The sequence below is a fragment of the Lepisma saccharinum genome, chromosome 16, assembly GCF_977018435.1.
Source record: "Lepisma saccharinum chromosome 16, izLepSacc3.1, whole genome shotgun sequence".
Classification (NCBI taxonomy): Eukaryota; Metazoa; Arthropoda; class Insecta; order Zygentoma; family Lepismatidae; genus Lepisma; species Lepisma saccharinum.
This window is the reverse complement of record NC_139244.1, coordinates 41,278,770-41,302,451: the sequence shown is the minus strand read 5'-3', so window position 1 is coordinate 41,302,451 and position 23,682 is coordinate 41,278,770. Positions and strand designations below refer to the sequence as shown.

General features: G+C 37.8%; 2 protein-coding genes across 4 annotated transcripts in view; one reads left to right on the top strand and one right to left on the bottom strand.

The window, feature by feature from the left end:
* LOC146000425 (uncharacterized) overlaps positions 1–13,936 on the bottom strand; it is a 38,097-nt gene extending 24,161 nt beyond the window's left edge. Inside the window, exons 1-2 of the mRNA XM_083138039.1 lie at positions 13,765–13,936; positions 11,628–11,763 (exon numbers count right to left, since the gene is read on the bottom strand). Coding sequence (XP_082994165.1) covers positions 11,628–11,763; positions 13,765–13,886 — 258 coding nt within the window. The 5' untranslated portion in view covers positions 13,887–13,936. The remainder of the gene's footprint in view (positions 1–11,627; positions 11,764–13,764) is intronic.
* The window catches only part of LOC146000424 (sushi, von Willebrand factor type A, EGF and pentraxin domain-containing protein 1-like), a 194,569-nt gene that overhangs the window by 51,038 nt on the left and 119,849 nt on the right, over positions 1–23,682 (top strand). For all 3 annotated transcript variants that reach the window (XM_083138037.1, XM_083138036.1, XM_083138038.1), the window contains exons 5-7: positions 15,198–15,377; positions 18,453–18,632; positions 22,360–22,554. In XM_083138037.1, coding sequence (XP_082994163.1) covers positions 15,198–15,377; positions 18,453–18,632; positions 22,360–22,554 — 555 coding nt within the window. The remainder of the gene's footprint in view (positions 1–15,197; positions 15,378–18,452; positions 18,633–22,359; positions 22,555–23,682) is intronic.

Genomic DNA, 23,682 nt, shown 5'->3' with positions numbered 1-23,682 from the left:
GTCTTATGTTGATTGTAACATTTCAACAAAGGAAAATTTCTATTGCACTCGCTACAATGGTTTTCTGTGGTTTCGACGGGTGGTTCGTGAATTTGTTCGCAATAAGTACAATTATACTTACACTTGTGCGATTCTTTGGAATTGTAACCATCCAAGCACATTGGACAATAATATCTAAAATTTAAAAATGACTTTATAGCCAGGATCGGAGAATAATGTTTACTCTCGAAAAGAATAAACAACTGTTTTGGAGCATAGTTTCCCTGAAAAATAATCTCAAAAGTTCTTGTGTGTTCGCTTTGTTTGTACACTACAATTTGGTACTCTGGAGCAAAGTAAGTCTGAAATTTCGCCACATCCTCCAGAGTACAACCATTTTGCGCATCAACCTCTACACCTGCAAGCCTGCTTAATTCGATGGCCCTGTTCTTTTGTGTTTTTCTGCCTGGGTTTTTAAGGTTTTTAAGTAAATTCAAATCTTTATCTGCCTGCGCCTTTGCTATGACCAGAGCTCTTGGAAGACAGTATACATCTTCCTCTTTAATCTTAAACAAGCACTTTTGGTGTTTCATACCATCGAATATTTGATTCAAAGGCGCATACTTTATTAAGGCACGGGCTCTCCCTTTTCCTAACTGAGGATCAACAATACAAATATTAAAGGTGACCCTGTCGGCTACAAGAAAGTTCTCGTTAGAATTGAGAACTTTTTCAATGTGCCTGAACATAATCTCGGTGTTGAGATTCTTGAGCCTCCGCATAGGAATGAAAAGAGGTCTTTGAATTATGCTGGCGGACGACTCAATTTGCAGACCGACATGTGACTCAGGGACTACGCCACTTAAGACCTCCTCGAGCACAAATTGGAAAAGGGAATTGACATATTCCCGAGGATCATCAAAACGATAGTTCCTCGGCTTTACCACTACTATCCTACCTTCCGTAGAAAACTTTGGAAAGTAGTGCGCCTCTTCACCTACAATTTCAAAGCTACCACTGTCTGTTTCGCCACCCTCGGTTTGGGCACCAGAACCGTGTTGCGGGACTTTGAAACAGACATTGGAAGGGCCAGGCTGTGGAGAAGGTGATCTAGCATCCGACCGTTGGTTGGATTGACCTTCGTACAGTTCCATCGCTTCGATTAAAACATCGTCTTCATCGGACAGAATGGGAGATGGTGGCACAACAGCTTGTTTTAACCACTCTAACATTTCATCGTCAGAGGGTATGTCATAGATTGGTGACCTGGGTTCAAATCCTGATGCATCTGGTGTTCGATTTTCCACAGCACCAACAGCAGAGCGTGGGGGTGGTAAATTTGGAAAGTCGCGATCCAAGTTAAACAACTCTGCTGCTGCCATGTTGTTACCATTTCCATTCCTTTCATCATCATCATCATCATCATCATTGTGTCCGATGTTCCTAAATTTCTCTATATCCTCTTCGCGGCGGCGGTCTCTAGTTTCATCCCGTTCAATATTTAGTTCCATATATTTCCAGAATGCTTCAAAGTGATATTTCTCATCACGAAACATTCCAGCCATATACAAATCTAAAATAAACAAGGACGAACAACAATGATCTAAAACTTGACGTGGTCTTGAATGGAATTTCCGGGCAATAAATTTCAAAAAGTTACTCACCGCTTCCTGGGAGACCCCCACACGCTCCTCTTCGCGCACGGCCCTGGATAGCAGAAACAGAGCTTCCAAAAGTTGCCTCTCGCTTGCCTGCTCGGGATTCTCAATTACATTGTTTGCATTGGTGGCCATTTCCCTGAAAAATGAAATCTGGATAAGTCTCAAAGTATTTTTTTTTTCTTATTTTATAAATTTACTATATATAATAGAATTGCTATCAATATTTTTCCCCCACTGTAATTTGCATTTAGTCAACTACCCCCTCCCCCCAAAAAAATAATTATCCACGCAATATTAAATCCGTGCCCGATGCGTGTGTGGCGATATGGTTTCAATTTGCAAGCAAATTGAAACCACAGCGCCACACACGCTTAGAAATACTCACGAAAATTTCCGCAAGGGGGCGCCCTCTTCGAAATTTCCGTGAAGGTACATACATTTACATGGTTGACACAATATTATATTCCGATGCACATAACCTTGTGCCAGAAGACAAGATTTCCAAATATCTTGCCGTTTGGTGAAATGATTAGCACAGGGATCCTGGGTTCAATTCCCGGTTTTTGTATTTTTGTTCTTTCATCAATTGCATCATATCATCACTTATCCTCACCGTCGCGATTACCCAACGGTAGAAAGAAACGACATTAAATTACAAAAGTTATTTTTTAACAACGCTGGCGCGCCAAAGGGGTCCCTTGTTCGAATCCCGAATTGGGTAAAAATAATAATTGTAAATGTCCCTTCATCACATCATCACTCATCGTCGCGTTTAGCCAAAGGTGGCAGAAAACTAACATGAAATTTAAAAAAAAATCTTGGTACACATCAAAATAAATAATCTTAGGTTCGAATCGTAAATGTGCAATTTTCTTCAAATTTCTCTGTTTTGCTAAATACAAATACCTATCTCTTTCAAATAACGCTAGCTTCTTGGGTAGTAAAGAAAAAATCCTCACTGTAATACAAACTGTTCTATTGTGAATGTAATTAACACATTTCATTTTCCACCGCCCCTCAATACGCTCAGCAGTAACCTCCGAAGCAACATCACTAGTTTTCATAGTAATAAAATAATTATACGCACTACGCTGTAACTGAAACTATTAAAAATAAAACAAAAAATATTGTTCTTGTTTAAAAATTACTTACCGCTTCGTATTATCAAATGCACTTCAAACAAAATAGAAAACAGGATCCGCACGAGTAATCTGAAAAGAAAAAATAATATTAGTGTTTTCGGCACATTGTTCAATTAATCAAAACTCTAATAAATGTAAACAGATTATCGTATGCAACAAATTGTATTTGAAAATTATTTACATGCATTGCCAACATTCTTCCAGGCGGGGAAGTTAGCTACAAAGCATAGAATTCAAGATCGTTAAAAATGTCGGACCCCGTGGTCGAGTGGTTAACACATCGCGCTCCGACGCCAGGAGTCCCGCTTGGGCATAAATGTTTGTGAATGTCCATTCATCAATTTTTCATCCCATCATCACTCATCCCCATCATCATAAATTAACCAAAAAGCACAAAACACAAAGTAAAATAAAGCAAATCAATCAACCAATGAAAATGAAAATCGTTAAAAATAGTTTGCGTGCTACAATGCCAAAAGAATCTAAGTTTAAATCCTATTTTATGTTTGACTCTTGATACTCGATGATACAGTGATAGTTGTGTTGTGTGTCTTGGTGTAGAAACATTGCACACGCTATATACAATCTACATTTAATATATATATATATATAGATCCAGTCACAATTATCCTATGCGAGCATAAAATAAACTTAATAAAACAGTTTTAATCTTGTCAACATTCAGCCTCATCGTCGCGATGTATTCAAGGAATTCTCTGTGTAGAAAAATATTGCATACTGACTCGTTTTTTCAACTTAGCAGTAATGAATGCATAGAAATAATATAAATATATTCATTGCAATGTTCACTGAATCATTAATTAAAATAAAATAGTGTTCTTTTAAAATTTACTTACCGATTTTTTATTTTCAAATATGCTTCACACAAAATAGAAGGGCGATTCTGCAGTGCTAATCTGAAAAGAAAAAAATAATATTAGTGTTTTCGGTAAATTTTTCAATTCATCTTTGCTCTAAACTAAAACACAACAGGCCTCCCCGATGGCATAGTGGTAACGTCGTCGCCTTGTAATCAAGGGGTCCCGGGTTCGATACCCGGTGGAGGCACATGGCACAGTGGTTCGGATCCCACTTTAAACTGTAGGTCCAATCCCGATTAGCCTTCCTGTACATAAAGTGGACTTAAAACAACAAATCAATCAATCAATCAATAAAATCACAACAAATTTTATTTTGAAAGACATTCAGATGTCTTGCTACCATTCTCCGAATCGTAGCGGTTGGTTAACATAATACAGTGCCAAAAAGTTCCAAGTTCGCATCTTTGTGGCGTTTCCCACTCGTGGACCCTCACTGCGACCGATGTCTTATATTAAAATATCGGTCTAGAAACAGCACTGGTTCGGATCTTAATTTAAAATATAGACACAGTCCTGATTAAGCTATCCGAACATAAAATTATTTTTAAAATTAAAATTGTCATAATCATCATCATCATCGCGATTAGTCTAATAAAAAGTTAACAAAATGCACAAAATTCGCATTAAACTTTTATCTCAAATACACAATTCAATATTAATCAGTAAACATTGTAACAATTTACTGCAGTCTTACCTGTTATTAATTTAGAGATACAAGTCGGCAAATACAGCTTGCGTCTTCTTGAGCTTCTTTCGGAAATGTGAAAGTTGGTGACAATCATCTAATTTTATACTGTTGTCGATACAGTGGCTACTTCAACGTCATCAGTGCACAAAATTTTCCGCAAACACATTGTCCATGTTTGTCCCCATTATTAATCAGACGACACCAAATTTGGGGAAGTCAATCTTCCGAAATAGTGCGTCTCCCGTTAACACTTAAGGATATTAACAGACAATCAACATCAAAATAGAAAATACACTTCTTGTCAATGAACGGTCATAGATCCAAGAAAGTGTGCCATTACGGTATCTTTGAAAAACCTTCCTGTTAGAAACCAGTTAATGTACTGGAGAAAGGGTGTCACAGTCCTATTCTAGCATTTTGAAAACATCGGGCATTTCCTTGTTTGGAAAAATTCAGGACACAACAACAGTTCCACGGGGGATCAACTTTCTTGCTGATTCTTCCTATATTCTCAATAATCATCTTTGGTTTCGTTCTCGCCTTCAAACTGACCACCGGGCTCGACTCCCAAAAAAGCATGTTTTGTGTGAGTATTCTTCCATCAATTACCATTTACTCAACTCTCCCTCTCTCTCCCTCTTTCTCATTTTTCTCTTTCTTTCTCTCTCTCCCTCTTTCTTATTTTCTCTCTCTCTCTCTCTGTGTCGTGTGAATATTCTTCTATCAACTAGCACTTATTCAACTCGCTCTCTCTCTCTCTCTCTATCTATCTCTCTCACACACACACACACACACTCTCTCTCTCTCTCTCTCTCTCTCTCTCTCTCTCTCTCTCTCTCTCTCTCTCTCTCTCTCTCTCTCTCTCTCTCTCTCTCTCTCTCTCTGTCTTTCTCATTTCTCATTCTCTTTTCCTGTTCCTCACCTATGATCTCTCACTCTCCACTTCTCTTTTTCTCCTGTTCATCATCTATGATCTCTCACTGTCTTTATTCTCTCTATCTCTCTATATTCCCCTCTTTTATCGCTCTCTCTCTCTCGTTATCGTCATTCTTTGAGTGGCTGGTGTCAAATGTCTACTGACGAAGTGAACTTGGATCCAGAAATTTTAGTCATGGCAGTCAACACTACTACTTCTAAGCAGCTCCCATAAGTGACTGAGGTTAGAATGAAAGTTTGTCTTGTTTTAAGTTCACTTGTATGCACAGATAGGCTAATTGGGAGTGGGCCTACAGTTTAAAGTGGAATTCGAATCACTGTGCCTCCACCAGGAATCGAACCCGGCTAGAATGCAAGTGGTTTCTCATACTCAGATGGGAAGTTGTTTATGTTATTGTTTCACATAATTTGTAGGTAGTCACACGTGGTCTGAGAAACAGAAAAGTCACACATAGCCTACGCATAATTCTCTCGAGGCAGTTTGTTGCAAGAACCTTGCTTGCAGGCCACGGACAATAACTTTCATGGGTAAAAAAGTGTAGCTTTCCTGACGAAGTGTTCTCGGCTTGCGAGCCAGCTTAAATCGGTGTTAGCGTCCAATGTTTCGAGCGCATACATTGGAGCATCCTGCTTAGAGGAATGTACGCGCTCCAAACGTTGGACGCTAACGCCGATATAACCTGGCTCGCAAGCCGAGAACACTGTTCGAATCTCCACAGGCATATAATAAAAATGTAGTAGCGTACCCAAATGACACATCTGGCGTAATACCTAACGTGCCAAATTTTGGAAAATAGGAGCTGAAAGCGTGTGTGAGAACCAGAGCGACTTAACTCTAATTTATCAAATTAATAGGAGAGGAAATAATGTATTCTTAGGAATATGACTCTTAAACGTGACTCCGCCTTACAGATAAGCATTAGAAGTGGAAAATGTCGATTTACTCCAAATACTCTTCAGAGGATTTTTTTTCACGAAACTGAAAACAGCATTTTTGTAGTTACGTCCCTCTGATTCCCGTAGGACGATAGGTGAAATACATTTCATGAGCGATGTTTGAAAGAAGTTGTGTTAAGATGTCAAACATGTAGCCGACAGCCATGCTGTATGAAGAAAGCATATAGGATAAGCTCCAATCACACTTAATCTAGGCTCACAACGAAGATAGCGGCTGAGTGACCTAGCGTAATGAAAGGCAAAGAAAACAGTTAATCATTGGAAGAAACAATTAGTTTCATGTTTAAGATCATTCTATCAATTAATGCAGTTGCTTATAAAAATAAAAAATGGTCCAAAATGCTTCAAAGTAATTGAAAATATGAGGCATTGCGGATACGAAGGGCGAACTCAACAAAGTGCATTGTGATGGAAATGCGTTTCAAGTTGCCAGGCACAGTGCAAACTCCATAAAATCTTTGAAAATCACGCATGAAACATTCCGATCTACTGTTACCAAGTTTTTGTGGAGCTCGAACTGTGCCTGACAACTTGTAACGCATTTCCCTCACAATGCACTTTGTTGAGTTTTTTTCCAAAGAGGGGCAAGCAAGGTAGTTTTTCCTGGGGGGGGGGGGGGGCAAACAAGGTGCATAACAGTGTTGGCTCCTCAAAAAACATTGCTTTAATTTGAAGTTATCATATTCATCTTATTTGAAAATAAGATCCTTAGGAAAATATTTGGACCTAAAAGGGATGAGGAGACAATTAGAATAATTAAATCAAGAAGACTTAGGTGGGCAGGCCATGTGGCACGAATGGGAGAGGAAAGAGGAGTTTACAGGATTCTTGTTGGGAAACCTGATGGTAAGAGAACTTTAGGAAGGCCAAGACGAAGATGGAGGGACAACGTTGAGATAGACCTAAAGGAAATCGGTAGGGATGGAAAAGAGTATATAGAACTTGCTCAAGATAGGGACAGATGGAAGGCCTGTGTTGCTGCAGCCATGAACCTTCGGGTTTAAGAAGGCTAGAGAGTTAGTTAGTTAGCTAGTTATGTTCATGCAATAATTAACATATATTATTGCAGCTGAAATGGAATTGTGTGATATATATATAGTTTTTGGTTGACTTTCATTTTCCAGGTGGGTCGTGCACCCCCCCCCTCCCTTGCCTCTCTTTCGGACTTCCATGCAAAGGTTCTATTTTTATTTCGCGTCTACCACTTTCGGTTAATCGCGATGATAAAGGATGTGATAGGTGATGGAAGTGGTATAAAGACAATGACCCAACCCATACATATTTTCTAGTCCAGGCTCTAATCCGACATTAGACTTTGCAGTTTATTACGCTAACCAATTTGCCACGGGATCGGCTTCTTCGTGTTTGTCTGCTCATCAAATGATTAATTAGTTATTCAAACTATATAGGTAGGAAAGCTATCTAAAATAACGAAACAGAAAAATAAATCCACTTGACGTCTTGTAGCACTATCATTAACCTACAATTTCATGCTCACAAATCCACACAGAAAACTTCTTGTGGCATTAGTTTTACGGAATGGCCTTGGGGAATAAACATCGCCCATTTCCTGGTTCAGCTCGAAACAATTCAGGTGCCTTATCGAAGCTGCTCTTGAGCACGCAGGGTTTCTAACCTACTTCGCCGTAATTCAGTTGTTGTATCTCGTTTAATATGATGTATTGTAGAGCCAACCGCAGATTAAATAGGAGAAAAAAGATTTTCCCGACGGAAAATAAGTTGGTAATGCTGCAAACACCGAGGCATTCTTGATAAGACGCTTGAAGAGCGTCGAGCAAACTTTCCTGAAAAAGCACAACCCCAGTATCGAAGGTAATGCTACACGTGGATTGGCAACTTTCGGGAGCATGCTGTCTGTCTACACAATTCTACCCAAATACCTGTTTGAAAATGAATCTTCTGTTCGCATTTTATTTTTCAAATGTAGTTCTGACATTGTAATCATTTTGCAATTATTTTTATTTGTTCTTATTTTGCTTCGCTTTTATGTCACTTTTATAATTAATCGAAACTATGAAGATGGATGATAATTAGATTAAATTAATTAAGATACACCTAAAAAAGATATTTACAGACCAGGACTCGAACCCGGAACCTAAAGCGGATAGGTTGTGGGGAAAACCGTCAATAACTCCCGCCACGAACTTACTTATAATTTTTGTAATTTCTCACGAGTATTTTTTGTTCTGTTCATGCATAATATACCTGCTTTCGGAAACTTAATTTATAAGTGACACACTTCGTTCGGTAGGGACAAGCCACGTATTGTTTGAATGGAGGGACACATCTCGTTCATATACTACTAGATACAATCATGGACTATACTTGAAATGGCCTCCCCGATGGCGCAGTGGTAGCGTCGTCGCCTTGTAATGAAGGGGTCCCGGGTTCGATACCCGGTGGAGACACAAGTGATTGGGATTTCAATTTAAACTGTAGGTCCAGTCCCGATTAGCCTAACTGTGCATAAAGTGGACTCAAATTAATCAATCATATATGATAGAAGTTACGAAAAATATAAAAGATAAAAATTTTAGAAGAGATACTGTGAGCAAGTCGAGTTGGAGAGAGATTGTCTTTTGTCTTTTGTCTTTGTTAAATGTATTTCATGTAGTTTATATAACATGAAGTTATAAGTTAAATAAAAGTTGTTTTGTTCGTTAACGTTTGGCTTAATTGAAGATTATTACAATATACTTGAAATGTGACGTGCTAAACACTACTTTCGGAGATCAGTTGGACATGGCAATTTTGATATACAAGTTGCATTTTCTCTACTTAGATTCATTATGTCCAAATTTTATCCTAATAGATAATCTCCCAACAAAGCAAAATGTTTTAATTGACTCGAATTCACAATGACTCATATACAGTGTGTTTATAAATGAACGGTGGGGTTTCAAAAATTAATAATACATCTATTTATTACCTTACACGGGCAAAACGTACACCGTAAGCAGCAGCAACTGTCCAAGTTTATATAACTTTATTTATATTTGTATAAAGATAGAAATCAAGAGGGGGCAATTGCCCCTCTGTGCCTCCTTGCAGGTGCTCTTGACCGTCTGGAAGAAATAGTGCACGACAGACGTGAAAACTAAATCCATCTTCAGTATCCCTTTGTCTTGCTACTCTTAGATTCTGCAACCTTTCTTTCTATAGTCCAATTTTTTGCCTTCCTTACCTCCTAGAATTGATTTCCGTACAAGTTTGAGGGCTAATCTCCCCTGCCCTCTGTGGTTGTGCCACTGCACCTTCTTCCGCCGTTGTTGCTTTGTGAACTTTCATCGGCTTCGAAATACTTCATTTTCTTCAAGAGCATAATATCGTTTAATAACCGGCGATAAGATTCCTCAACCCTAAATTTCTGGATTAAAGTATAATAATATAGGAGTATGGAAATCTGAAAGGGGCGAGGATGGCCACATCTCCCCTTTAGAAAACGAATGTCAGCTAAAAGTATATATTTCACGCGTATAATTTGATCCCAGTCATAGTAATATACATTAATTTATTATAATGGGAATGCAGGAATGCGATAATTTCGAATTCAAGTGGTGTTTCTTGAGGGGGCAACACTATTATCTGGTTAATATGCCCCATGGAAAAATACCTTGCTTGTCCCTGCGTCGAAAATATCGGCAGACGTCAATGATTAGGGGGTGGGGCATGTGCCCCCCTCCCCTTTGCACCCCGTGCGCACGTCTATGACTACTCATTTCTACACTAGTTGGAAGCTGTATTCAATTTCGAGCCAAAAATGTAATTTTCAAATCAGGGTTGTTAAACGTCCACGAACCCATAAATTCTAATGGGTTCTATTGGGTTCCGCAACAAGACCGGAACCTTCTTTATCGCACAGTTTTAATTCGGTCCAAGTTGCGTATTCTTTCATTTCAATATGGAACTTAGACAGTCTTTAAATTGATCCGGAAAGAAGGTCCCTGTGCCGTATTTCAATTGATCCGGAGAAAATGTTCCTGGAACGAATTGAAATATTTTAAACATAAAAAGGCTCTTTACGGTCCAGATCCATTTATGCTTGCTAATATTCCCTGCTGAACCGGAATTGAATTGATTTAAAATTCCTGACCCTTTATCAACCCTGGTTGAAATTCATTTTTTTACAAACAACCATATTTTTAACGGCTATTTCACATTAATCCCATACGATATACTGAGTTATTTTTCGCAATGTTCAAAAGAAAGGTAAGAGATTTTGGCTATTCCTTTTTCTTCCTTGATGTTTAATAGATTACATTTGTCACGCGCCTATAACGTTACCAGCTAACATTTGTGAATTGTTCTTTCCTTGTAACGTTAACATCTACCATACTGAATTTATTTACGTTCCTTATGCAGATGGTATGTACCCAACTGCATTTTGTTCCGTTCCGCTACAGTGGTTTACATTTTGTTACATTCCTATGTAACGTTAATTAACCATATTGCCTTTCACTTCGTTCCGTTACGGAGGATTGCATTCATTACGTTCCTATGTACCGTTATTTACTACCATGTTGCATTTCGTTACGTTTTTTTGTAACGCTAGTATATACCATATTGCATTTCGTTACTACGTTCCTTGTAACTTGTAACGGTAGTATATACCATATTGCATATTACGTTATGTTCCAATGTGCTCATTTCGTTCCGTTCCTTTATAACGTTAATATCTACCATAATACATTTTGTTACGTTCCTTGTAACGTCACTCTATAAGATATTGCATTTCGTTACGTTACATGGGTACCAGCAGTGGAACCATACTCTTCCTCCTACAAAATGGAACGTACCGTGTAACGCAAATTGGGTACGTTACGACTCCCTGGTAGAAATGCTAAGAGCTAACTAACTCTCTAGCCTTTTTAAACCAGAAGATTTATGGCTGCAGCAAAACAAGCCTTCCATCCTGGGCAACATCAATCCAATCTTTAGGTCAATCTCAACGTTATCACTCCATCTTCGTCTTGACCTTCCTACAGGTCTCTTGCCATCAGGTTTCCCAACAAGAATCCTGTTAACCTTTCTTTCCTCTCTCATTCGTGCCACATGGCCTGCCCATCTAAGTCGTCTTGATTTAATTATTCTTTCAATATCCAGACATGAATACAAATTGTGCAGTTCTAAATTATGCAACCTTCTTGACTAAAGATTTTTTTTTTCGTTTGGTCATTACTTTTCGGAGTAGTCATTTGTGAAATGCTAATGTTGATTGCACATGCTTACATATTTGGTTGCTATTGTGCCACACTGGTGTCACTTTCTGCTCTTCCCTCACAATAATGATGAAAGGAAAGAATTTGACACCTTCACTTAAGTGTTTTTCTACCCCCCCCCCGAAAATGTTGATTGTTCTTACCTCTTGTGATGTGGTGACAGGAAATGGCTTATATTGCCTCTTATCATTTGCAACCATCTCGTCAGCAGTTGTCAAAAATTTTGGTTTCTCTAGATGATAAGAGTCTCTAATTTGTTGTAATTTTTCTCTGTTCTTGCTGAAATAAAATCAGAGTGCATAATGGTAAGAATATTACAATATACCACAGGTGTAACTAGCGGGGGTCCAGACCCCTCTGACCTGCCACAGACCCCCCCCCATACCCCCTTCCCCCTGTACATACAAGAGTGGGGTGGGGTCTGATCAATGATTGATTAAAAGTCAAACTCGTCACTACTTCGAAAGACAAATTGAAAGAATTTGAAATCTAGAACATCACTTCTTAAACCTGTATCTATCTAGTGCACCCGTTTCGACTTAAGGAATTCTGCAGCTGCAAGACCCAAGTGTATCCCCTTTGAGCCAAGACAACATGTGAGTCCGCATTCGGCATTCTTCCACATGGATCACATTAGCCAAGGAGTGGCATCTGCCTATTCAAGATTTTCTTCAGTCTTTGTGGACTAATCCCTCTTTGAGAACCCTCACAAACAAAATGGTCATTGGCCATTTAAAAATCTGCACATGTGTCAGACATAATTCTTGGAATTTGGGCAGGTATATTTTGGCATCAGGAAACTCGAAAGAATCGTTTTGTTTGCATCCATTGTCAATAGAAGGCATTTGCCAAAAGTATAAATCGAAAGCAATGTCACATTGCACTGGTAAGTGTAACTCTCCTTTTTTTTCTTTTTTTTCTGTTCAAAGGACATATTGGTTTTTTGAGGCTAGGGGCGGAGAAATCAACTTCTCTCGAGGGAAGGGGAAGTGGGTGACCTTTTCTTTAGTTCGTTAGGTTTTAGAAATGAGAGAGTTGTCTGCATTTATTCTTATGTTCATGGACTATTTATGGTTACTTGGGGAAGACTGATCGATCGACTGATCATTTAAAGATATGTAAAGTTACAAGGGATGAGAAACTCTGCCATACTGCTTTAGGTGCAATATAATTTTTTCGCACCAAGCATTGTTTTACGTCACTCAAAATTCTGTTAAAACAATATTGAGTTTTATTTTGATTTGGGGAAAAATTGAGGAAACTTTGTAAATATGTGCCCTATAAATAGGAGAGCGAAATGTGTTTGGGAATGACACATAACTGTAGCAAGTGTCTACGAGGGGGAAAAAAATTATCCTCAGTTTATGGTAACACAATATTCTATTACATAATTACCATCTGTCGTTTTCACGGTGATGATAGATTCTTAAGTACGCATATATTATCAACACATCATATACTCTGCATTTAATTGGGTGAAAACCCAATTACATTCACATTCCTGTGATTTGCTGTTACATCTTTTGCGGAAATCTAGGCTGTAGATCAAGTTTCATTAAGTGCAGTGTATAAAGTTGTTTTTAAAACACACACTATACTTAAAAGTATTTATGGCCAAACTGTAGCCTACACGATGTTACAAAATTTACAGTGTGTTTCGTTTCTGAAAAATCTCAATACATATATATACACATAAATGGCTTATATTGCCTCTTATCAGTTGCAACCATCCTTGCAAGTATCCTTTCAAGTGAGTCCGTTTGTATTCGTCTAATAAATACAAACGAATTTACAGGCTTTGTATTATTTTTTTTTCTGATCATCCCTCATATATATGTATGTACATATGGTGTATACAGTAGATTTATTGATAATTTTATTGATTTGATATTTATGTAAATATACTTCAATTGAGTACATGATTCTGCCATTCTGTTATTGTTTTCATAAATATGAAGTAGGGATGTGACGAATCCAATATTTGAATATTAGCTGAAAATGGTATATCAAAATTGGAATCTATACATTTACAATATTTAACTGATTCAGTACCACACATATCAGATCCTGCAATTTGTAGTAAACTTTTTATATCAAAATAGAAATATGTAAATATTAGCAAATTTCTCAAATGCTACATTTTGAAGCTAAGTGACATGTTATCATCAGTTGATATGTGTAACAGTATACCAGCAGACAGTGAATACCACTGTATAACTGTCATTTCTCATCCTCAAGTAAGCTACCAATCAAAGTAAGAGAGTTGGTTGAGATACTTACTCGTACTCATCAAGGATAAATGACCATTTATGTGGCCACCATTTTTCAGAATTTTTTCTTTTATTTTCAGCATCAATCAATATGAGATCATGAGCAACAAAGTTTTGTATTACTTTTGGCATGGTGCTGCTTTTCCTAGAGGAAACTTGTTATCTGCCTCCACACTTTTTCTTCAAACCACTCAATCTAAAATCAGAAACCATGGATTTTTGTTGATTGTGAATATTGTTGCATGCTTTGTCAATTTTTTTATTATTCAGAATGCAACAACTTTCAAGTGTTACCCAATTAATATGAACATATATACTGAGCCAATATAAAATTTAAAGTATTTAGTTCAGAGCTTGAAAAATATATTCTTCTTGCTGATGGAGAAGAAAATATGAATTGTATTCAAGTTAAAAGGGTAAAAACCCATAACTGTATTTTAGTGCTATGGTCAGGATTTGAGATGCTGGTGGATGACTATTATTTCTTACACACTCACTCTCTCTCTCTCTCATTCGCTCTCTCTCTCTCTCTCTCTCTCTCTCTCTCTCTCTCTCTCTCTCTCTCTCTCTCTCTCTCTCTCTCTCTCTCTCTCTCTCTCTCTCTCTCTCTCTCTCTCTCTCTCTCTCTCTCCCACTCTCACTCACTCACTCACACACACTCACTCTCACTCACACTCACTCTTACTTACTTACTTACTTACTTACTTCAGGGTGGGCAAACTGCTCTCCTACTCTGGTCCCTCTCTAGCCTCTTTTCTTCAACGAACCACTTATTTGTTATCTATCAGAAAACGCTGAAATAAGTGCCATACAATGAGCAGTTTTTCTCAATTCATCTTTTTATGTGGAAAATTGTCATTTTTTAAAAAAAAAAACAATAGAAATTCGATTCTCTTGAAAACTACTAATTTTCGGACGGGGTATCATATGGTCAAATTTATTGCAAATTGTCTCTACTTTAACCCCTTTCAGGGAATACATCTAATTACAAGTCACCCTGTATATTACTTGTATGTGAAAATTAAAGCTGTAGAAGTTTATTTTTCTTTTCCCTTATTGGTCTCATAGAAAATGTAATGATTACAACTGGTTCAGGGAAATTTACTAGATGCATACTCGCAAACATGGTTGTTTTGAAATTTTTGTGTATGACTAGTGTAGGTTCTTTTACAACCATGCACCCTTTCTTGTTATGACCACTTTTACACCCTTGCGAACACCTGCTGCTTTAAAGTATTTCTGTACATTTTATTTTACCTGTTCTTTCACTTATTTAAGGACTCTTTAAACCAATTTTAGTTATAGTTTTGTAGGGAGTGTTTTTTGACAAGGGATTTGATTCTCCCTGTATTCAATATTGATGTATCCAAAATAATTTTAATAATCAGTTAAAATAGATGATCTTGATCTTTCAATATACAACCTTAATTCTTGTTATTTCAGTGATTACATGCCCAGTGCTAAATCCTCCTCACAAGGGATACTTTGTGAAGAATTCCTGTGAAAATGTGTTCAATGCAGCGTGTGGCGTCCGCTGTGAAGTTGGGTATAAACTGGTGGGGAGCAGCATTCGGCTGTGCCAGGAGAATGGGACATGGTCAGGAGAAGATGCTACATGCATAAGTAAGTGATTGTAGTGTTACAAAACTGAAATCCTTGTTTCATTTTCTTCTGGAATCCTCCATCAAGGTAGTTAACAAGACATTCTATATTAGCTAGATCACGCCATACATTTTTTTATGTAAAATCTCTTTTGAACACTGGTATTTCTACATCATAAAGTGCAGTTGTAACCATAAATATATAAAGCACTCAAAGGTGTGGACGAAGATCAATTGTGGCTTGTGTATTGTTTCCTGGAGGTTCACTGAAGTCATATGACACACATTCAGTTTTCATAAACAGATTCTCTCTGCCAAACAAGTTGGGTGAGTGTCTGTTTACAGGAAAAGTCTGACTTTGGCACAAGCCATACCTGTCAAAGATAGAATTAAGAACCGTATTAGATAAACTGCTCGCCATTAAAAATGCAACACCCAGAAGGAGTAATCGGAATCGGACGAAATGTGCACAGTGTGTAGAGGAGAGGTGCAGAAGGAAATGATTAGGTGTTCAAGGCCGTCATGCGTCATGTGCGCCTGCCACGCCATCTGGTAAGTGGTACCTGTAGCAGGTCAGATAGGTGCAGAAGAGCAGAGAAAGTGCATGGTCGTGAGTGTAGTGTGTTAAAATCGGTCAGCAATGCCACGTCGTCGAATACGGCAGTGATTCCAGCAGGTTTCCCAGTTCGATCGCGGCCGAATTGTTGCATACCGTGAATGCGGATTATCCTACTGTGAGATCGGTGTCCGTGTAGGACGGAATGCATCCACAGTGATCCGTGTATGGAACCAGTGGGTCCAGGAAGGCACTGTAGAGCGATGTAGAGGTTCACAACGTCCGCGTCAGACGACGGAACGAGAGGACAGATGTCTGATACGCATGGCCCTTACAGACAGAACGGCCACTTCAACTAGGATTGCGCATGAAGTACGGGATGTTTTACAACGTCCAGTGTCCCCACGAACCGTGCTTCGTCATTTGGCGAACCGGGGAATTTTTTCCCGGTGCCCACTGTTGCGGATTCCTCTGACGCTAGAGCATAGGTGTTTGCGTCTGAGATGGTGTCAAGATCGTCGTGCATGGATGGCGGAGTGGAATGCTGTAGTGTTCTCTGATGAATCCCGCTTCTGTATACAACATCATGATGGACGTACACGCATGTGGCGGCACCGTGACACTAGGCTTCATGACGCCTGCATCATGCATCATCACGCAGGGCCTTCATTGGGTATCATGGTATGGGGTGCCATCGCCATAGGTGTTCGTTCGCGTCTCGTACGCATTCAAGGGACATTGAACAGCCAACGGTACATCACACAGGTTCTCACCCCTGTTGCTGTCCCATTAATCCATGCACTGCATAATGCCACTTTTCAACAGGATAACGTGCGCCCCCATGTTGCAAGGAATGTCCTCGCATTTATGGAAGCTAACCACGTGCCCCTGCTTCCTTGGCCAGCACTTTCGCCGGATATGTCGTCAATTGAACATGTCTGGTCCATGGTGGGTCGCCGGCTGGCCCAACTCAGGTTTCCGGCACGTAATGTTGAAGACCTCTGGCACCGTGTGGAAGCCGCTTGGGATGCCATACCGCAAGCAGACATCGATAGACTCATTCTGTCCATGCCTCGCCGTGTTGCAGCAGTTATTGCCGCCCGTGGAGGCTGTACACGCTACTAGCTCCTTGGGGTTATGCAACCATGTTCTACGTGTCACATGTCACACCACATGAACTACATATTTGCCAAGTTTCGTGTTTCTATCTCATTTCCTTCTTGGTGTTGCAATTTTAATGGCGAGCAGTGTATATTAGAGAAACCGAAGAACTTACGGTATTTCCAGGTATATTATTGAAACGCAATATTGCATTTCACTGGATGATGCACACACTCAGGTTGGGACTAGAAGTCGATTGGAAAGAAAACATTAAGGCACCAGGATTCCTACATCACTCAATACCTCGAAGGGAAATGAATCTGGCAATCCTTGTTTATCTTGGCTTTCAACTATTGAGACACCCGAAGGGAATGACAGCCACTTGGACCTGACAATATTGCATCCAATAACTGACGTTGCCCTTGCATACTTCTAATTTGCAGTGATAAAAAGGCAGCTTCAGTGTGTCTGTGCCTTTTCACCTTTTATCTTGTTACACTTTCCCTCCATTCCCTTGACAATGCTGATTAAGAAACAACGAAACATTGGGTTTTTCATATTTTTCAAAATTTTGTCCCCAGGCAGCTACATTATCAGGTATGAACATATCATTTGCAGTACTTTTATATTCTTGTTGTCTTCAAGTGTTAAATAAAGTGAATACCTTTAATTTCTTAGAAATATTTTGTGATTGAACATCATATTAACTCAGCATATTAAAAATTACACAATTATATTGGGCATGACAGAATGTAGAAATAAAAATCTGGTACAGGGTGTCTACCAGTCAAGAATGTCAAGAAATGATGCTTTTTGTCAATATTGTTTGCTATTTTACAGTATAGTGAACTTACATTGTTATATACCTGTATTAGGATTTGAAAAAATTGAATATTTGGAAATCAAAAATTGGATTGAGTTGTGGTTAAGATTTGCTCACTTTGTTACTTAATTACATTCTTGTATGCATGGTGTTTTGTTAAAATATTAAATAATGTGGCCATTTAGCATCCAGAATGAAGTATGAAGCATTGTTTTTACATGCAATGATATTTACAGCAAATCTAAATATCTTGTTAAAGTACAGCTTCAGTTTAAGAAAACTGAAACTGTGCTTGTTTAGATTTCTCAAATGCAATCTTAGATGTTGGTAGGGTACCCCATGATGGTGCACATGGTTTTCAAAGTGTGTGTGTGTGTAACACAACTTTGTTTCTTTAGTGACTAATATTCTTTAAATTGCACATCAGATTTCATTATATTCTTAGCTTTTGAGAAAGATGTAAGCTCAATATGAAAACTTCGAGAAATTAAAGAATATTTGTCACAAAGCATAATAATATTAATTATAAGATGAATTACACTACATGAAGCACATTGCTTAAATTCAGAAGACCTTCACTCTTAATGTATTTATTTAGTTCACTTTGTGTTTTCTAGTGAAATCATGCCCAACATTGAAAGTGCCAAACAATGGGAACATCACGTGCAATAAGAATAACAATTCAATTGACACAGTATGTGAATTCACCTGCAAACCAGGATACAACCTTGTAGGATCATCAAAAAGGGTCTGTTTGCCAATAGCAGTGTGGAATGGTTTACAAGCATTTTGTAAACGTAAGTAAGGCTTAATATATGATTAGGTTGTGTGAGAGGATAATTGTGTAACATTCACATGTCCAAATGCTTTAGTTGCCAAGGATATGAAGGGGGTCTGTGCCCTCCAAAAAGGATTGACAATAACTAACAGTAAGGGTTTTCCATCCCTTGCTTAATAACATTAAACTATATGTGTAATTACTCGAAAAAAGTTGTTGCATATTTGAAAACATGATACATACACAGGAAATTCATTGAATTCCGGGAATTATGCATGAATTATTGGCTCCGGGAATTTTGTGTATTCTGCATGAATTTCTGTCCGTAGACATGGAAAATTTGCAACTTTTATCCATTGAATTTACACATATTTATAAATGCCCTGAAGCAAGTTTTTTACCGTTCAGCTTATATTTTTATGGAGGAAGGAAAAGAAAGCTGTGTGAAAAAATAAACAGAATTCTCTCAATCCATTTACTTTGTTAGTGTCCTTTGCAGAACAATCTATCAGATTATTGCAAGATATGATATTTTGAAGTTGATAGGAAAATTTGAGTTTGAAATTAATTTACAATTAACATTTTTCGTAGATTAGTATATCCCGTAACATTTGTGTATTTCGAGTGAGTATGTGACATGGCAAATGTGAACTCCTCACCTTAAAATAAATATTTTATGTAACCGCTTACTTGAATTTTAATTTTTGAATACATTGGAATCACACAGACCCTTTATATTATATGAATTGTAGCTATCCTGGCGATGTGATTCAAACAGATGTTGTTAGGTTACCAGGCAGGTTAAATCTGCGTTTGCTGAGATCAATGTATGCGCTCGAAACGTTGGAAGCTAACGCCGATTTAACCTGGTTGGTAACCCAAGAACATCTGTTCAGACCCTTCATATTGTTAATATATTTGTATGTATATAGTATGTGTGTGGGTGGCGAGAGGCGGTAACACAAATGGTTGAAATAGAGAAAAAAATCTGCTTGTAACCTTGAATTTTTGAAAAGTTTGCATTGAAAACCGGGAATTATACTGGAGGGGCCACCCTGATATAGTATGTATTCCTGCTGACAATTCTGTGCTCGTGTGCAGATTCCATTGTATGCCATGGCCAGCTTATTATCTGACCTCAACTGCATCGAAAATGCATGGGCACTTCCAAAGACAGTTACCACTAGAGATACTTTTTCTATTTTTTAACACGAATCATGGAATAAATAAAAAGTGTTGATAATTACCTTCCACCAACAACATTACATGATTTTAATTTCCCTTTTTTTTTACCTTTTTCAGCCCACATTCCCCTTTTTTAAGTACATTTTCCTTTCTGGTCCCTTTGTTGACTACTTTTACAGCCTTCATTCCCTTTTTTTTTTAAATAAAAACATCTTCCTTGGTCCCTTTATTAACAAGAAATAAAATATTTTGTAAAACTGTATTTTCCCTAAACAAAATATTCGACAATATCCTATTTGGTGCAGCTTAGAGGAAAGAGGAAACAATTGCCTTCTATCTTACCTTCACTCCATGATTGTTGGGAGCACATTGCAGCGATTGTTGCAACAATGTGATCTGGGCTTAAGCAGTAAGAAACGCATTGTAAGCGGCACGCCTATTGAGTTGAAAGTGTGTGTATCTGCTAGATTTAGATTTAGATTTTTATTGTGAAGTTTACTAGAATAGTTTTAACTTAACTGTGTGAGAGTGAGGACAGTAATGAGTGTCAGTGAAATGGCGAAGCCAGCTATGAAATGCAGTAAGTTGTTTAAAGGAAGATTTCATCAAATCTGATGGTAAATTTATTTGCTGTACTTGTACCATCAAAAAAGAAAATGAAAAGGGATTATAGATTATAATCTAAAATATTATTTTAAATGAAAGGACAATATATACCATTCATATATAAAAAGGAATACATTAAATTTCTTGCATGTATTACTTGACTTCATATGAAATTTAATGTATCCCTTTTTATATATGAATGGTATATATTGTGCTTTCATTTAAAATAATATTTTAGTGGAGTGCAAAAATAAACTATAGAGTAAAATTTTCCCTTTAAAATCTGGTCTCTAGCTATCACCATTCGTCCCAACCCACCACAGACCCTCCAACAGCTCACAAGAGTCTGCCATACAGGATGGGAGCATATTCCTCAGGATACACTGGGCAACATGGTCCAAAGCATGCCACGTGGTATAGAGAGGTGCATACATGCTTGGGGAGGTCCATTGGTTCCTGAAGACCACGAAGCATTGCAACAGCTTTGGCCGTTGGAATTGCCGACACTCATTATGAAACTTCATTGTTTTTTTCTTTTTCAGGGTGGCTACTCACCGGGAATTCCTTGAATTCCAGGAATTATGCATGAATTATTGGCTCCTGGAATTATACGTGAATTCTACATGAATGAATGTTTCTCTGTAGACGTGAAAAATTAAAACTTTTATTAATCCAAATGAATTCATACATTTACAAATGCCCGAGGCAAGTTTTTCACAGCTTAGCTTTTCTTTTTATCGAGAAAGTAAAAGAAGAAAAAGCTCCGTGGAAAACAGCATTTTTACAATCTGTTTACTTTGTTAGTGTCCTTTGCAGAACAATCTATCTGACAGCCAGATTATTGCAAGATAAGATATCTTGAAGTTGATTAAATAAATTTGATTTTGAAATTCTTGTACAATGTACAATTTTTCGTAGATTAGTATATTCCTTAGCATTTACAATTTGTGTTTGTAGATGTATCCTTAGTTTGTGAAATGGCAAATGTAAACTCCACATTTTAAATTGAATATTTAAGTGTGTATATATACCGTTTAATTGAATTGAATTAGAATATTTGAATTCATTGGAATCAGACAGACCCTCTATATTATTAATATATTGTTGTGTGTGGTGATGAGAGGCAGTAACATGTAAGGCTGAAATGGAGAAAATATCTGCTTACATCCTTGAATTTTTGGAAACTTTGCCTTGAAAACTGGAATTTTACTTGAATTTTATCATGGCCCTAGAGTGGCCACCCTGTTTTTGTAATAATGTTGCTGTACACTTTTTCCATCTTGTTTCATGTAAAACACTTCACCTTTGTTTTCAAATGAAGGTTTTTACATCTGCCTCCTTTCTTGTCATATTCCATTTCCTTCAAGACCTATGTCACATTCCATTCTATAAAAGTATCAAAACAACCCCAATGTGTAAATGAGCGTCAGCAGTCCCAACGGCCATTGCGGTTGCACTAGTTCCTTGTCTTCAGGTCCTCCCCGAGCACATATACACCTCTCTACACCACGTGGCATGCTTTGCACCAGGTTGTCCAGTGTATCCTGAGGAATATGGACCATTACTGCATGGTGGCGTCTGTGAACTATCGGAGGATTCGTGGTGGGTTCGGACGATTGGTGATAGCTCTCTTCAGGAGTGTCCATGCATTTTTGATGCAGTTGAGGTTGGGGAATAAGATGGCCATGACATGCATTGGATTCTGTGCTCCTGCAGGAACAGGCCGATGATAAGGGCACGGTGGGTCATAATGTTTTAACAATATGCAATATTTTTTTTAGTACTGTTTTATGCATCACTCGTCAAACAACACCTGTATATCAAAGTTCAGTTTTTAACTTTTGTAGATCTGGTTCTGATTAACTTATCTGTGCATAAAATAAAGTTAAAACTAATTTTGACTTGCACAGGAAATACTTAACTAACTTCTTATATTAACTTCTTTCTTTCACCAGCAATATTCTGCCCTCCTCTTCGTAAGATTCGCTATGGCAGCATCAAACCTGCAAAATGTGCCTCTGTTAAGCAGAAATATGGAGAGGTTTGCGAGTTTGTGTGCGAAGAAGGTTTTGTGCTTAAGGGAGAAAGTTCTCGTAAGTGTGAAGATAGAGGGAAATGGAATGGGGATGGAACCAGGACGAGATGCATAGGTAAGTTTTAATTCACGAGTGTGAAAGTTAAATTACATTCTGAATTGTTGGAAATCTTCTGTGTTCGATGTTATTGTAAATATATTAATTACATCATAAGTCCAATCTTGCTTTATTTGAAATTTTAACTATGTTCAATTGTATTTATTTTACAAATTAAAGTGTAGATAGTATATCAAGAATCCTATACTTTCTATCTAAGTTTTAATTTACCAACATGAATAAATATATTATAAAAATAGTGGCGTGCAGTGCTAAATCAGGCAGGGGAACAGGTGACCTGCACTTACCCCCTTCCCTCCCATACCTGTTGTAATATAATACAGTAGACCAAGTAAAATTCAACCCTGTTGGAATGAACCAAATAAACATACAATACATATGTTGCAAATTGTCACAAGTGACATACATGAAGCACGTTAAAATTATGACAATGCCAATGTTAAAGCAAATATGATATAATGTAAAGAAAACATTAAAAACAAAATTGTTGATGCGCAACAAATAAAAAATTAATAAAAGCAATTTATGAGTGATCAGAGAATTTTTTTTTTCTAGAAATCTGTTTCATCTCTCTATTTGTAGATTAAGTTGACATTTTTTTTTATAGAGTTGAGCATTCTTATAATTCAAACGTCCTCAATGCAATAATGGCAATCAGATGGCAGAGTTTTTTCATGATGTCTGCTAGATGTGTAGAAATTGTGACAAAACCCAAACTCTTCCAAGCTCCCTTCTCGGGAACAAACAAGGACAACAATAATTTGCCACTGGAAGAGTATCCAGTTAATAATTTTACAGAGTTGTAGTAACTTGTTTGAGAATGCCTTGTGTACGATTTCGTTTTAGTTTTTAATTTGGTTAGGATAGGTGTTGGTTTGCTGTCTTTTCTGTAAAGTTCAATGAACTAAAAGCTTTCAACTACAATATTCGCAACGCAACCCTATGCTCGAAACATTCGCTTTCTTGTCCTGCTGCTGCGTGCATCTTGGGCTGTTGGAACAGGTGGATGCAAGCTATTCCCTCGGAAGCTATTTCGCATCATTTAGCCAAGACATTTAGCAGACACTTAGACTGTAGAAGATTTTTCCAGTTCGTTATGAATGGCAGATGCAATTTTGCAATGAG